The sequence below is a fragment of the Hippocampus bargibanti genome, linkage group LG01 (genome assembly GCF_051943395.1).
Source record: "Hippocampus bargibanti isolate YZ-2025 linkage group LG01, ASM5194339v1, whole genome shotgun sequence".
Lineage (NCBI taxonomy): Eukaryota > Metazoa > Chordata > Actinopteri > Syngnathiformes > Syngnathidae > Hippocampus > Hippocampus bargibanti.
In genome coordinates, this window is record NC_142734.1 from 35,564,737 (window position 1) to 35,579,054 (window position 14,318).

Sequence of the window (14,318 nt, forward strand, 5' to 3'; positions counted from 1 at the left end):
ACGTTGACGCATGCGCTTTCCCCCTTTCTCGCTGACGCAAGATACCTGCTGTGGAGAACCAATCGAGAAACAAAAAGTAGTCAGTTTTTAGTCACCAGCTCGTTTGCAAACATGTCTGGAGACGAGGTATGTAATTCCTGGCTTTCTTGTCTTGCATACACTTAAACTTATATACATTATTCGCTCTGCTATGTGAATTGAGGCATGAGATAGAGGAGATGAGGATGACTTTGGGCCTCGGCACCCCTCCCCGTACGCTTTAGGTCTCACATGGCCGGGCTCTCAACGGGGAGAGAACGCAAAACTAACTCGGCGATTTCCACTTTTTTTGCGCGATCACACATATCACATAATTGTGCTGAAAGACACCTTTCATAATTGTTTGTCCATACGACTTGTCACGCCTGCTGGAAAACCGAATGGAAATGTGAAGTCAGCTAGGTTAGTTAGCATTAGCCTTAAATATTGCACATCTTGCACAACAAATGTCGCCGTTATCTTATCCGAACATACAAATCATCCTGTGGGATTACATTTTGAGAAACACGTAATTACGATAACAAAGTTGAAATCGAATGTTTTAAACGGTTGTTGTCATGTTTATAGAAACAAAAAGATAATTTGCACGGAATCCTGACTGTTCCCAACATAAGGTCTCGTTTTCAGTTATGTTGTCATCATTGTGTGACAAAGATCAATTTGTAATGTTTATGAAGTTCGATTTTTGTATGATCATACTTGTAACATATGTAGGAACAAGAATACAATTCTGTACACATGGTAATCAGCCAAGTAATTTAAAAACATGTATGTACTGTATAAGATAACCGATATTTTTTGTGCCTTCTCTATTACAACAATAAACATATAAATGACAGACAGAACCTTTGACAGTATTACAATATGTCGTTTTTTAGTGCTTAGTATTTGCCTATTTTTATAATATATTGACGAAATATAAACAATTGACATATCGATTGCTTTTAAAAGTGATAATACAGGCCAATTATTTTACCATAGCCATAATGATTTCATTACACAAGAATAAAATCGGAACCAGTATTGAAGCAAATATTAGCATGAGCTCCAATTCCCACTTGTCTCCTTCAGATGATATTCGACCCTAACATGACCAAGAAAAAGAAGAAGAAGAAGAAGCCCTTCATGCTGGATGAAGAAGGAGATGGGGTTGCAGGAGAAGAGGTGAAAGAGATGGAAGTGAAGGAGGCAGAACCGGACGCTGGTGAGGAAAAGGACCCGGACATAGATGAAGATGACAGCAGAAAAAAAGGTTAGAATGTCATATCTGTGATATAACTACGGCGATACCTCAGCTCACGAACTTAATTGGTTCCCAGAAAGTGTGTGTGAGTCGAAAAGTTTGTCTGCCGAACATTTATTTTCCATAAGAAACCATTAAAAATGAGAATAATCCGTTCCCAGGTCCCCATAAAACATAGTTTTCTACTAAATATGCCTTACAACTACACATAATATACCTTGTTTTATGTATAATAAATGTGCTATTGGATTGTAATGAAAGAAATAAACTGTACTGTATAATAAAGTCGTTTGTTTACCTTTGTGATGGTCGATGTAGTTGCCATCTTGATGATATCCGAGTGAAGTTGCCGTGCTTTCTCGGCGATAATACCCTCACTCACACTGTCCCATGCTAGCTGCTTTCCGTTAATCCAAATCAACAGAAGTTTTTTAACCTCTTCTATTGCCTGAGACCGTTGCTAAGACAACACAGAAACACCCTTAGCCACACGTAGCAATGGACGACTTAGCATACTGGTACCGGGACGCTAAGTCACACAAACGCACACCTCGTTCGTGTTTTTCCATGATGTTCTTCTGCTCGACCGTAATTTTTTTGTGTGTCCTCTTCGGCTTAATACTAGTCTGCGGCGGGGTCTTTTTTTGGTCCCATAACAGCAAAAGTACTCCACTTCATAACAAACCACGTCTGCACTCAAAGAGAGTGGGTGTGGAAAACTAGTCCATCAGCCATCGTGGCGCTGTGTGGTTTGTTTCGTCCGCAGAAAACGAGTTTGTTAGCCAAGACTACACGCTCGCGAATTTAATGTTCGTGAGGCGAAAAGTTCGTGAGCTAAAGCGTTCGTAAGCCGAGGTATCACTGTATCATAATGTATGGCGCCTGAGGTGTGAGTTGAATATTTAGGACTATGTTACTATTTCCAGAAACATCTGATGATTTGAATGACCTGAACTTCTTCAACCAGAAGAAAAAGAAGAAGAAACCCAAAAAGGTGTTTGATAACGACATTGAGGAAGGGATGAAAGTAAGCAATGTCTCATTTTTTTCCCTCATCAATGTTTCTATGTAATATATTCTTTCAAAGTTCAAACAACTTACTTTATTTTTTCATTCAAACCAGGAGCTTAAAATTGAAGGAGAACAAAGTGATATTCTCGATGAGGACAACCTGGACCTGATGCTTCCCGCTAAAAAGAAGAAGGCTAAAAAAGTCGACTTTGATGAAGGAGAGCCTCTGGAAAAGGATGACGGTAATTTGTTTATCTGTTCAAAACAATTCACTTCATGCTGATTGTATTCATCAGCACGACCACTGGACCACCAAAATCGCAAAAGATTTAAAGGACAACCGACGTCCATAATTTGTAAAATGGCTTCAAATGACTTCTACTGAGCGTATTTAACAAAGATTCCACCACATATAGATATATTTTACCTTTTAAGACTCGCGCAGAATATTCAGGAAGTCTTGTTTTTGAATTGGAGACGATTCCTGACATCACGTCACTGAAGGAACGCCCCTGACCGAGAAAAGGACACACAATGCATTTTGGGTACTTTGTTTGGTCTGAAAACTGCGTGTTGATGGCGAAATTAGAAGGAAAACACATAAATAACGCGATGGTGAATCGTGGTATGTTACACCGAGACAACTCTTTGACTGACAAAAATTCCAAGCAGACAAATAAGCCATTTCCAACGTACCTCTGGCGCCATCTTCTGCATTTTCTGTGACGCTACACATCAGTCTTGATCACTCAAAATGACCCGGAAGAACTTCTTTAATCGATTGCAAACATTTATGCTTTCCTCTTCAGAACTATTTGAATCATATTCATAACTGGATGAGTAACAAGAAAGCATCTTCTCCGAATCTGAAGCCATTGTTTTGATTCTCCAGCAATGCAAGACGTCTTGGCGTGACGTCACGAACAAGGGGGCGGGACCTTCTGAAACTGGCCATTTCCGGTTTCAATTTTTTGCCGTTTCAGCACACTTTAAGTCATGTTTATTGGTGTTTTGCATTTGACTTAAAATATCATGCTGCGTGTTTTGGGTATCTTAGATGCTATAAAACGTTTTTCTGATGTCGGTTAGGAAACAAAAAAGTGATGTTGGTTGTCCTTTAAATAATCAAATACTATATGAATTTAACGTAGTATAATCAACTGCAACTGGTGTATAGGTTAAAAAAAAATTCCGCCCAGAAATATTTTTATTGTGGTTTTTATTGTGGCTTTTTTCATGTTTTACTATTACAACGATCTTTTTTTTCTTCTTCTTCACATATCTCTATCTATCCCCGCGTTTGTCTATTTGACTTGAAAAGCATCCCGAACACCCTCAATGGTTCCCTTTGAATGAAATGTGTCTTACTTTGTAGAATTGAGCATATTTCCCATCTGCATTATTTAGGACATGGGTGTCAAAGTCATTTTTTGCCGCGGGCCACATTGTAGTTATGAATTTGGGGAACCCATTAGAATGTTTAAATCTCTTCAAAATTACATATAGAGCACACAGCAAATTAATGAATAACTCGTTTTCAAATATGAAGTCAAGAATAATGACTTTTATTGTGGTTGACATCCAAAAATATGAAATTTTGGCTCAGATTTTAGCAATCATCATGGAATTTAACAAGTTTGATTTGGTTTCGCGGGCCGAAAATAATGATGTGGCGGGCCGGATTTGGCCCGCGGGCCTTGACTTTGACACCTGTGATTTAGGACGATGTAATGAGTCAATTGCATTTATATGATGTTATCCAGCATTGGAAGATGACGAGGGCAAAAACAATGATGGCATTTCATTCAGTTCCACCACAGGACCAGCCTGGGCTGGTTCTGAAAGAGACTACACGTATGATGAGGTAACAACACACACATATGCATACACACACACACACACACACACACACACACACACACACACACACACACACACACACACACACACACACACACACACACACACACACACACACACACACACACACACACACACACTCACATTCCTGTTTCAATGGTTTTGTGAGGTCCGAATAACTCCAGATAAGTTACTGATAAGCTGCTGATAAGTTTAGAGAAGAACTAGTGTTACATTTGAACACTAAATGTCACCCCATTCCCCACTTGAACTTCTTTAAAAACAAAGCAATAAAAAGTGGACTGAACACTGAAATAACAGGAGTGAGGACTCTCAATGGGTACATTCAAAGACCTCATTTTGGGTGAATTTGTGAGGATCTCTCTGAATCTTTAACAGATGCATATATAGACCCTCTAGAAGCCTTTTGAATGAAAAACTTGTGAGCACCGGCCAAAAGGTCCTCACTTGTCAAAAATGTCCTCACTACGTATGGTATAAAATGTTAGTGGTCCTCACAAGACTGTTCATACAAACGCACACTGCAAAGCGTATGTAACTAACTTGTGGACAGTGCACGCAAAATTTCACAAGCTAGCATCGTTAGCTAGCTTGTTTAATAATAATAATAATAATAATAATAATAATACTCATTTATAAGCGCCTTTCAAAACTCTCAAGGTCACTTTACAGTCACAAGGGTATACAAGTGGTCAAGAAGACTGTGGACCCAGACTTTCAATATTGAACAACTCAAAGTGTCACACAATTGTATTAAAAAAAGAATGCCTTGTTTCTTAGCTCCTGAACAGAGTTTTCAACATCATGAGGGAAAAGAACCCCGACATGGTGGCAGGAGAGAAGAGGAAGTTTGTGATGAAGCCTCCTCAGGTGGTGCGAGTGGGGACCAAAAAGACGTCTTTTGTTAACTTCACAGATATCTGCAAACTGTGAGTCTCCATCCAGCCTCAATCTGACGATCAATTGTCCGTATGTCATTTTTTGTACAAATATCTCCAATATATGTTTATGGTCATTTAACCGCAGGTTGCATCGTCAACCCAAACATCTTCTCGCCTTCTTATTGGCTGAACTCGGAACAAGGTCGGTGCCTACATTTTCACTGTTTAGTTCACATGCATTTTCAGTTCAAATTGTAAATATACAGTAAAGGGACACGGTTTGATGTCCTTTTTTTGTGTCCTTTCAGTGGTTCCATTGATGGTAATAACCAGCTTGTGATCAAAGGAAGATTTCAACAGAAACAAATCGAAAACGTCTTGAGGAGATATATCAGTAAGTAAAATGAGCGCATTGCGGCAAGACTTGGGATGTTTTTTGGTGTTTTTTAAAGATGATGACAATTTTTAATCTGTACTTGTGGTCATGACCTAGGCCAAAAAAATGAAACTTTAATTTTAAGGAAATTATTGCCTCTTCCTGTTCAAGGACAACCGACGTCTCCGGACAAGTTGTGTCCATAATTTGTAAAATGGCTTCAAATGACTTCTACTGAGCGTATTTTACAAAGATTTCATTGCATATAGCTATATTTTATGTTTTAAGACTCGCGCTGAATATTCCGGAAGTCTTGTTTTTGAGTTGGTGACGAGTCCTCACCCTACGTCACTGAAGGAACGCCCCTGACCGAAAAAAGGACACATTGTAGCAGTCCTTCCATCACGTCAATGCATTTTGCTGTACTTGTTTGGTCTGAAAACTTGGTGTTGCACCAAAAAGAGGCAGAAGAGGGCGACAAAGCTCCATGTAAGGAATTAATCAGCCTGTGGAAACGCGCTGATTTTTTGGGTGCGACATTTCCCACCCCTGATGCCTCAAAATGACACGGAATAAATTCTTTAATCAATTGCAAACATGGATGCTTTCTTCTTCAGAACTATTTGAATCATATTCATAACTGGATGAGTAACAAAAAAGCATATTCTCCGAATCTGAAGCCATTGTTTTGATTCTCCAACAAGGCAAGACGTCTTGGGGTGACATCACGAACAAGGGGGCCACTTCCGAAACCTGAAACTGGCCACTTCCGGGTTCATTTTTTTGCAGATTTTTATTGGTGTTTTGCATTTGACTAAAAATATCATACTGCGTGTTTTTACCGGTATTTTAGATGCGATAAAACGTTTTTCTGATGTCAGTTAAGAAACAAAAAAGTGATGTCGGTTGTCCTTTAAGCATAGTCAGATAATTACCGGAGCCTGTTTTTCAAGTGAAACAATTGTCATGAACCAAGTATATCATGTAATGATTGTCAGATGAAGAAGGCCATAGCTCAAACTCCATTTTTTTTTTGTTCTCCCCTCTTCACCCCAACTCACAGAGGAGTATGTGACGTGCCACACATGCCGCTCCCCGGAGACCATCCTTCAGAAAGACACCCGCCTCTATTTCCTGCAGTGCGAGACGTGCCATTCGCGCTGTTCCGTCGCTAGCATCAAGACCGGTTTCCAGGCCGTGACGGGCAAGAGGGCGCAACTCCGCGCCAAAGCAAACTGATGGGTTTTGCCCCCCCCCCTGGCTTCCCCTCACTCCTCGTCAGAAGGGTCAAGGCTGCATCAGGAAGCTTCCACGATTGTGAAAAGGACTTAATGCATTGAAGTGCAGGTGGATTGGGATTGATTTTGGTATGCTGCCCCCGAGTGGGTGGGAGGCCGGATGTCTAACATCTACCTTGCCTAATGCGTTTGGATGATTTTGACCCTCGCCATTTTTGCTGTCATTGTTGATTCCTGCAATAAAATCTGATTTATCAAAAGTTGGATGTTCCATGTTCTGTCTTCTTACAGTTGAACGCAGAAGTTGAAGTCCAAATTCACTGTGTCAGTTTTAAGATGCTATGTGTGTAAATTCAAAAGTGTTTAGCAGAGAGCCGTATTTGTGATAAGAACCAAAATGATAATATGGTGTGGTTGTTAAAGGCTTTAAAGGACAACCGACGCCTTCGGACAAGTTGTGTCCATAATTTGTAAAATGGCTTCAAATGACTTCTACTGAGCGTATTTTACAAAGGTTCCACCGCTTATAGCTATATTTTACGTTTTAAGACTCGCGCTGAATATTCAGGAAGTCTTGTTTTCGAATTGGTGACGATTCCTGACGACATGGAAGGAAACGCCCCTTACCGAGAAAGCAACACAATGCATTTTGGGTACTTTGTTTGGTCCGAAAACTTTGTGTTGATGGCGAAATTAGAAGGAAAACACATAAATAACGCAATGGTGAATCATTGTGTGTTGCACCAAGACTACTATTTGATACTACTTGACACAAATTCCCAGCAGACAAATCAGCCCATTTCCAACGGAGCTTTGGCGCCATCTTTTGCATTTTCTGGGACACTACATGCTGTCCTTGACGGATCCAATTGATATGGGAGGACTCCTTTAATCGATTGCAAATTCGATTTTGTTTTTCTACTTTCATTCCTTTCATCACTTTGCTGCTGTGAAATGTAAATTTCTCCACTGTGAGACTAATAAAGGCATATCCAATCCAAACATTTATGCTTTCCTCTTCAGAACTATTTGAATCATATTCATAACTGGATGAGTAACAAGAAAGCATCTTCTCCGAATCCGAAGCCATTGTTTTGATTCTCGATTCTGTGCCCAATTCTCAACTCAATTTTTTTTCAGTTTTAGCACACTTTAAGTCATTTTTATTGGTGTTTTGCATTTGACTAAAAATATCAGCCTGCGTGTTTTGGGTATTTTAGGTGCTATAGAACGTTTTTCTGATGTCAGTTAGGAAACAAAAAACTGGTGTCGGTCGCCCTTTAAACAATTAGTGGACTGGTGCACTATGAATTACTTCTGTGTTGCTGAAAGTCCAAGGATCACCTACTTTGGTGGTTTATATTAGCGGTGAACAAGACTGCTATTGTTCTTACTGCCAGACTCGTTTGCAGTGCCTGTACACTGAATCTGAATATGTGTGTTGATTTAATAATAATAATTTTTAGTGTGAAGTTTGGATGCCGGAAGTGATTTGCTACTCTTGCATTGGATTGGATTAGGTTTGAGAAACGAATCTGACGTCATCGACCATTTTCCTTTTTTTTAATCGTCCGTTGTTTTCCCCGCTTCCTCAACACAACTAAACGAGCGGCTGTAAAAAAGCGTTCGTGAAAAGAAATTCAACATGCCTCGCGTTTATATAGGACGACTTGCCTACCATGTTCGCGAAAAGGACATACACAGGTTTTTCGGCAGCTTTGGCAAACTCTTGGAAGTGGATTTGAAAAACGGGTGAGTCTTGCTGTGGCCTAGTTTGCTTGCTTGCTTCAACATCAACCAAAATGTCCGAAGTGTTTCTTCCTTGTCGGCGACCGAGTGTCTTCTCTTGCTCGCTTTAAAAAAAATATTAGCATAATTTACATACATTGTTACGCTACAATATGTCGTTTACATTTCCTCTTTAGTCTACAACACGATTAATGTGTTTTGTTAACTCTAAACGTGACACTTTAGTTCAACGCCGCATGGCCAATATGGCGCGTGGAGTTCGCTACAATGCTAACGTTAGCCTAACGCTTGGACGGTTTCCAGAAAACGCACTTTGGACTCACGTATTTTTTGTGCACTTTCAATAGATATGGCTTCGTTGAGTTCGAAGACAACCGGGATGCCGACGATGCCGTGTACGAGCTGAACGGCAAGGATCTGTGCGGCGAGAGGGTGATCGTCGAGCATGCCCGCGGGCCTCGGCGGGACCGGGATAACTACGGTGGGGGTCACTGGGGTGACGGGCGCAGTAAGTGCAGTCTTACAACAATACCTTCTCGACTCCTTCGCCTTGGTTGGAGGTGATGATGTACACTCCATTCTCGATTGTTCTCCGGTGCTTGCGAACGTAGACTTCACAGAAGGCCTCGTTGATCATATACTAAGCTCCTTTGGTTTCATGTGTGGAAGTTTGCTAATCTAATGAAATGAGAATGATAACTTTCACAGTTAAGTTGGCGCTTTGGTGTCACGGCCCAACCAATGGTTTAATTTTTTTCTGTAAGGGGTACAGTGGAACCTCAAAGCAGTGATGGCACTGCAGTGAATCTTCGCTATAAGTGAACTCTGTTCACCTTTCATTACTTTGATGTTTCATGGATTTGCAGATACTCGAGACTTTAGTCGCTTCGTAATACACAAAACCATCTCTGATGAACATTTTTTGTCCAGTGTTATTAAGTCTAGGAATTTGGGATTTAGCGTGGAAGTATACATTTAATAAATCTTAAAGACGTGTATTTTTTTCCACAGTGTGAAAAATTTTTACAGGTGTTTTAATAACATGTTTAAATTGGGGCTTCATATTTTTTCACCTAAAGCTCAAGGAAATATTTACAAATTATTATATTTTGTGCAGCAGCATTCATCACACAGCTAAAACATTTTAATGTGCGCCTGTGGCACATTATTGTCGACCGCCACCTGCAATCATTGAGACGTCACATCGGACATTTGGGATTTTTGGGGTTCCACTGTTTTTGTCCGTCCATACAGAACTATTATTTTAATGTTATTTTTTGGGGGGTCTTCATCTCTTTTGTTGTGTTATGTGGTGGTCAGCCGTACGAGCAGTTGATTTTATTTATACCAATTGTATTCCTTTGTATCTTAAATGATAGAACGTGTGAGTTGTTGTACCTCCCTGTCAAGTTGAAGCCACTCTTTGTCACACTTTGTTATACCTGTTTAGTGTCATTATTTGTTTGGGAGGAACAACAATTTGTGAGACACACCCAAGGAATGGTGAACCAAGACTTTTTTTATAAGATCGTAGCAGTTATGGCCCATGAGAGAAGCTTATTAAAAAATGTCTGTGTGGATTTGCTTTCCAGATTTGTGTGCCTCACAATCGGTCACTGAAGCCACACCAGGATAATTTTTCATTCAATCATATGTAGTAGACTAATATTCTCATGTGATGTGTATTATTTTTTTTTAAACATCAATATTTTTATATTCAATATTAACAAAGTCCTTGATGTTTCAATTTGAAAGAGTCCAGTTGCGGGCTGAGGCTGAGAGTCCATTGAGGCTAAGATGACTGGCTGTCCTGTTTGGCCTTGGCTTTCACCTTTACAATGTGTGTGTGACCTTTGCCCCCCCTTGATCCTTGGCTGACCTAACCGGAAGCCATGATGACATCAGCCTTTTGCCAATAGACCAGGGGTGATGGTGAGGATTGCCGTTGGTTTCTACGTTGACAGCAAACACATGCGGAGTGGCTCTAGTACTCAACTTGCAATCGTACAAATGTCGTGAGTAAAGTATAAAACGAAAAAAAATGTTACTTAGCCTCAATCTTACCTTAAAAAATTGGTAACAACCAGAACCTCCCATTTGGATGCATCCTATGTGTCTTTCTTACAGGGTTCGGAGCTATTGAAAGAACATCACTATCCCTTTTTTGTTTTTGTTTTATGCCGCTAAGCCAAAATGCCGTAGACCAGAGTAAGAAAGAGGCTTTGCATTGTCGGGGGAAAGCTGCGGTGGTGTTCTTTGCAGCAGAGCTCAACCACCAAACACACAAAGATCCAAACTTTGTAAAGCTCACACAGAGGCTCCGTAGCCTTGTGATTTAGTTATGGTGCCGGGTTGCTCCTGTTTTCATTAAATGCACACTTAAATTATCCTCATATCAGGCAAGGCTCTATCGCTACCGTGCCCAATTCATTTTTGAAGCCACGGTGGCATTTCTGACTACGTCCACATATTGTTTTTTTTTAAAGGCGCCAGTTACGGCAGCCGGAGTCGCATGGGCAGGGACAAGTACGGACCCCCAGTTCGTACGGAATATCGTCTGATTGTGGAAAACCTGTCAAGTCGTTGCAGTTGGCAGGACCTCAAGGTGCAACTTGAACCATCGCTTTTTTTTTTCTTCAGCTTTTTGTTTCAGTGCTGTTGTCCTCACCCTCCGGCCTTTTCCAGGATTTTATGCGTCAGGCAGGTGAAGTCACTTACGCCGATGCCCACAAGGAGCGCGCCAATGAGGGGGTGATTGAGTTCCGCAGCCATTCAGACATGAAGCGTGCCATTGACAAGTTGGACGGGACCGACATCAATGGCAGAAAGATTCGTCTGGTGCCGGACCGGCCTCGCAAGGAACGGTCCTACTCTGGCAGCCGTTCCAGGTGGGGACTACTATTCACAGACTTTGTTTTTGATGTATTTTTAAAATGAATCCGAAATATTCTAACGTATATATTGCCTTTGGCAGGTCTCGAAGCCGCCGTCGCTCTCGCAGCAGGAGCCGTGGGAGCAGAAGCTCCAGAAGTCGCTCCAGATCCAAATCGAGGTGTGAAAAATGATGTTTGGTTGTCCCACGGATCTTGTGATTTTTACATTTCCTGGAAAAAACAAGATCGCCATAGCAAATAATGGAGATGGAACAATCCCAAACGGAATCTTCAACTTGAAACATTCACCTGAGCCACTGAAAATACTATTCAGGTCAAGTACTTTTTAATTATAAAATAATTTTGGCTCTTGCTGAATCACTGCTCGGCCTGCAATGGTAACATGTGCAGACTCGGCAAACGGGTGAGTCAAAGTCATCGTTTCCTGAGTAACCGATGCCATCTTCAGTATATTTTGCAGGATAATTCATCTTCTACCAAACCAAAATCCAAAGAAAAAGCATAATTGCAAACTGCAATAACCTCAAGATATGTTGGTTTTGTGCACGACTGACCCACAAAAGTATGACGTGATGGTGTGTGTGTGTAACTTTACATTGCCCCCAAAGCAGCTGATTCCAGATTCATTGAATTTATCTGGCTTTAAGTTTTAAAACCTTACATTTGATGTAGTGATTGCAGTTGTAAACATTCGTACGTACGTGTCACCTCAAAAACCCCTTTGCATTTTTTCCCACCGCAGGTCCGGTTCACGCCGCAACAAGAGATCTGAAAGGAAGTCCCGCTCCAAGTCTGGCGAGAGCAAGTCGCGTTCACGCAACCGCAAATCCCGTTCGCGATCCAAGTCCAAATCCCCATCGCGATCTCCCGAGCACAAGTCGCGCTCAAAAAGTCGTTCCAGGGTGAAGTCTGAGCGGGATTCCCGTTCGCCATCTAAGGGGAGGGCTGACGACAAGTCCCGCAGTCGCTCGGCCTCCCCTGTGGAGAATGGAAACGACGAGCGCGAGGCCAAATCCGCATCGCGCTCTCCTTCCCCGCGGGAGGACGATCGCCGCTCGCCATCCAGAGAGAGGCGCTCCGTTTCCCGCTCGAGATCTCATTCGCGATCTAGATCGGCCTCTCGGGATTAGTACAGAATTCCCATTGAGTGCCAGTCCCTTTGCTGTACATAGAAAGCAGTGTTGACATGCTGTCGTTTGTCCCAGTTTGTCTACATTGCCGTTAAATTACAGTTTTTGTTTTTCGCGGCGGTAAAGATTTGCTGCATCATTTGCCTGGCCCAACACATTCAGCTGGCTTTGTGCAAAATGATTTTCTTTTTGTTTTTCTCTGGGTTGTGCTTGTTGTATGCATTGCTCTCCTCTTCAAAACGTACTCTTTTCATGGAGAATGGGCACACGTCAGAACTGTTAGTGAGTGGACTGTTGACAAAGCCTATGTACTTAGTAGTGGTGTTCCAATCAATCCAGTTTGTCTGATTTCCATGAAAAAAATGTGATTGGCATATGTCTCAACGGGTACCTTTTCATACACCCAATGCATGTGATTGGAATTGGTTTCAGCTAATCTTGATCAAGTATTGGCAGCACGAAATCCGATTGGAACGCCTCTAGTACAGTAAACTGCACTCTGGTCCAAATGATAGTACTTGACATTTCAGACGATTGCCCTCCCCCCACCCCACTTTATGCTTAGAACTGTAGAGGAACATGGAACAATGCCATTACATTTGAGCTTAAAAACAGCAGAGTTGGGAAGGTCTACTTAGACTTAGACCCTCAATTTAGCAAATAATTCTGCATTTGTGTCCTTTATACAGTACTGGCAACTCAATTCTAATGTTTTTTTTTCTATACATGTTTATTAAAGGTCTTAAACTCACACATTGGTCTGAAGATTGTAGTTTCATGTCGGTATGATCCACATCCTGCAAATTAACTAACAACCACGCCATTGCTAATAACGCTCGATAAGATGAAAAGGAAATGAAAACTTCATAAACCAAATCAATTTCGACCGTCACAAAGCGGTGGCGTTCTTTCGGTGTCGACTGCTTCATGCGTCCGCGCATGCGCAGTCAGAGGCCGGGGACCGCAGGAGAGGAGCTGGTAAAGCCAAATTTTCACTTCCAAAATTGATACACAACCGCGAATTAACTCAACATTTCGCCATGTCTCGCGTGTATGTGAAGTGCCGTCGTGCTTTTGATTGATCTAATCCACGCGTATTGCATTTTTCTTAAGCGGTGAGACGATTTAGCTTTATTAAGGGCGCCATCACCCACCAATCTTTTAGCATAAATTTAAGAAAATGGCACCGGTTTAATTGTGATTGATTTAATTACAGTAGTTGAAAATATTGCAGACCGCTTTGTTTCTGCTGTAACGCAAACGTTACTCCGGGATAATACAAAAATATATAATTATATTTTTGATAAATGTCACCGGAATGCGTCCCAGCCTTCGTTTTTTTAACTCATTTAAAATTGTCGTTAGTGTTTTTTAACCTTCAGCTTTCTACAACCTCCGCCATTTTAACTGAAATGTGTAGACTTGGTAAATTAATACATTGATGTGTCATTATTATTATTAGTGTATTATTTTTGTGGAAGTAATGGGTGTTTTAAAGTCAGAATGTGTGTTCCAATGACGAAAATGAGCCCCGTAAATGCTGTAGTCACATGGTTTACCGGAGCAAAGGGTAGGGTGTCTCAATTTAGTTTTTTAAAACTGATGCTTAAAAGTGGAAAATTACAATTACAGCACCCAGCACTTAATTTAATTCTAAAATCCCCTAAAACTGTTGTAAATCTGGTGTAATTATAGTGCTAATATGAATCGATCATAAATCGTTTTGTTAAACTGAAGGCGTTCCAAAACAACCATAAAATCCGGTGTATTTCAACGGCATTGTATATATTGAATATATATCCCAACTATGTAATCTCATTAATATTATTAGTCTGATCATTTTAAAAGCAGTGGAACCTCAAAGGATGCTGTTTGA

The 14,318-nt window shown here is 41.0% G+C and overlaps 2 protein-coding genes across 4 annotated transcripts; both read left to right on the top strand.

The window, feature by feature from the left end:
• Window positions 1-3: 3 nt before the first annotated feature.
• On the top strand, window positions 4-6,929 carry eif2s2 (eukaryotic translation initiation factor 2 subunit beta). Of its 2 annotated transcripts, XM_089013770.1 has the most exons (9): window positions 4-126; window positions 1,111-1,291; window positions 2,209-2,309; window positions 2,406-2,535; window positions 4,057-4,157; window positions 4,955-5,103; window positions 5,201-5,257; window positions 5,364-5,449; window positions 6,495-6,929. In XM_089013770.1, exons 1-9 carry the CDS (start codon window positions 112-114, stop codon window positions 6,668-6,670), a joined length of 996 nt encoding a protein of 331 aa, XP_088869896.1. In that variant the 5' UTR covers window positions 4-111; the 3' UTR covers window positions 6,671-6,929. The 2 variants fall into 2 exon arrangements, with proteins under 2 accessions (XP_088869896.1, XP_088869903.1); XM_089013777.1 differs by lacking the exon at window positions 4-126 and having other exon boundaries at window positions 1,132-1,290; window positions 2,207-2,309.
• Window positions 6,930-8,216: 1,287 nt separating this feature from the next.
• On the top strand, window positions 8,217-13,195 carry LOC148904084 (serine/arginine-rich splicing factor 6-like). 2 transcript variants are annotated; one of them, XM_089013797.1, is made up of 6 exons: window positions 8,217-8,421; window positions 8,766-8,899; window positions 10,905-11,023; window positions 11,104-11,306; window positions 11,393-11,470; window positions 12,055-13,195. In XM_089013797.1, the coding sequence occupies exons 1-6, from the start codon at window positions 8,315-8,317 to the stop codon at window positions 12,440-12,442; spliced, it is 1,029 nt and encodes a 342-aa protein (XP_088869923.1). In that variant the 5' UTR covers window positions 8,217-8,314; the 3' UTR covers window positions 12,443-13,195. The 2 variants fall into 2 exon arrangements, with proteins under 2 accessions (XP_088869923.1, XP_088869915.1); XM_089013789.1 differs by having other exon boundaries at window positions 8,218-8,421; window positions 8,766-8,926.
• The last annotated feature ends 1,123 nt before the right edge of the window (window positions 13,196-14,318 follow it).

Excerpts from the sequence above, each read along its gene's own strand:
- eif2s2 (XM_089013770.1), top strand. Across the intron at positions 1,292-2,208 it reads AGATGACAGCAGAAAAAAAG|AAACATCTGATGATTTGAAT; the intron begins GTTAGAATGTCA and ends TACTATTTCCAG. Across the intron at positions 2,536-4,056 it reads GCCTCTGGAAAAGGATGACG|CATTGGAAGATGACGAGGGC; the intron begins GTAATTTGTTTA and ends GATGTTATCCAG.
- LOC148904084 (XM_089013789.1), top strand. The coding sequence starts at position 8,315 with ATGCCTCGCGTTTATATAGGACGACTTGCCTACCATGTTCGCGAAAAG. Across the intron at positions 8,422-8,765 it reads GAAGTGGATTTGAAAAACGG|ATATGGCTTCGTTGAGTTCG; the intron begins GTGAGTCTTGCT and ends CACTTTCAATAG. Across the intron at positions 8,927-10,904 it reads TCACTGGGGTGACGGGCGCA|GCGCCAGTTACGGCAGCCGG; the intron begins GTAAGTGCAGTC and ends TTTTTTTTAAAG.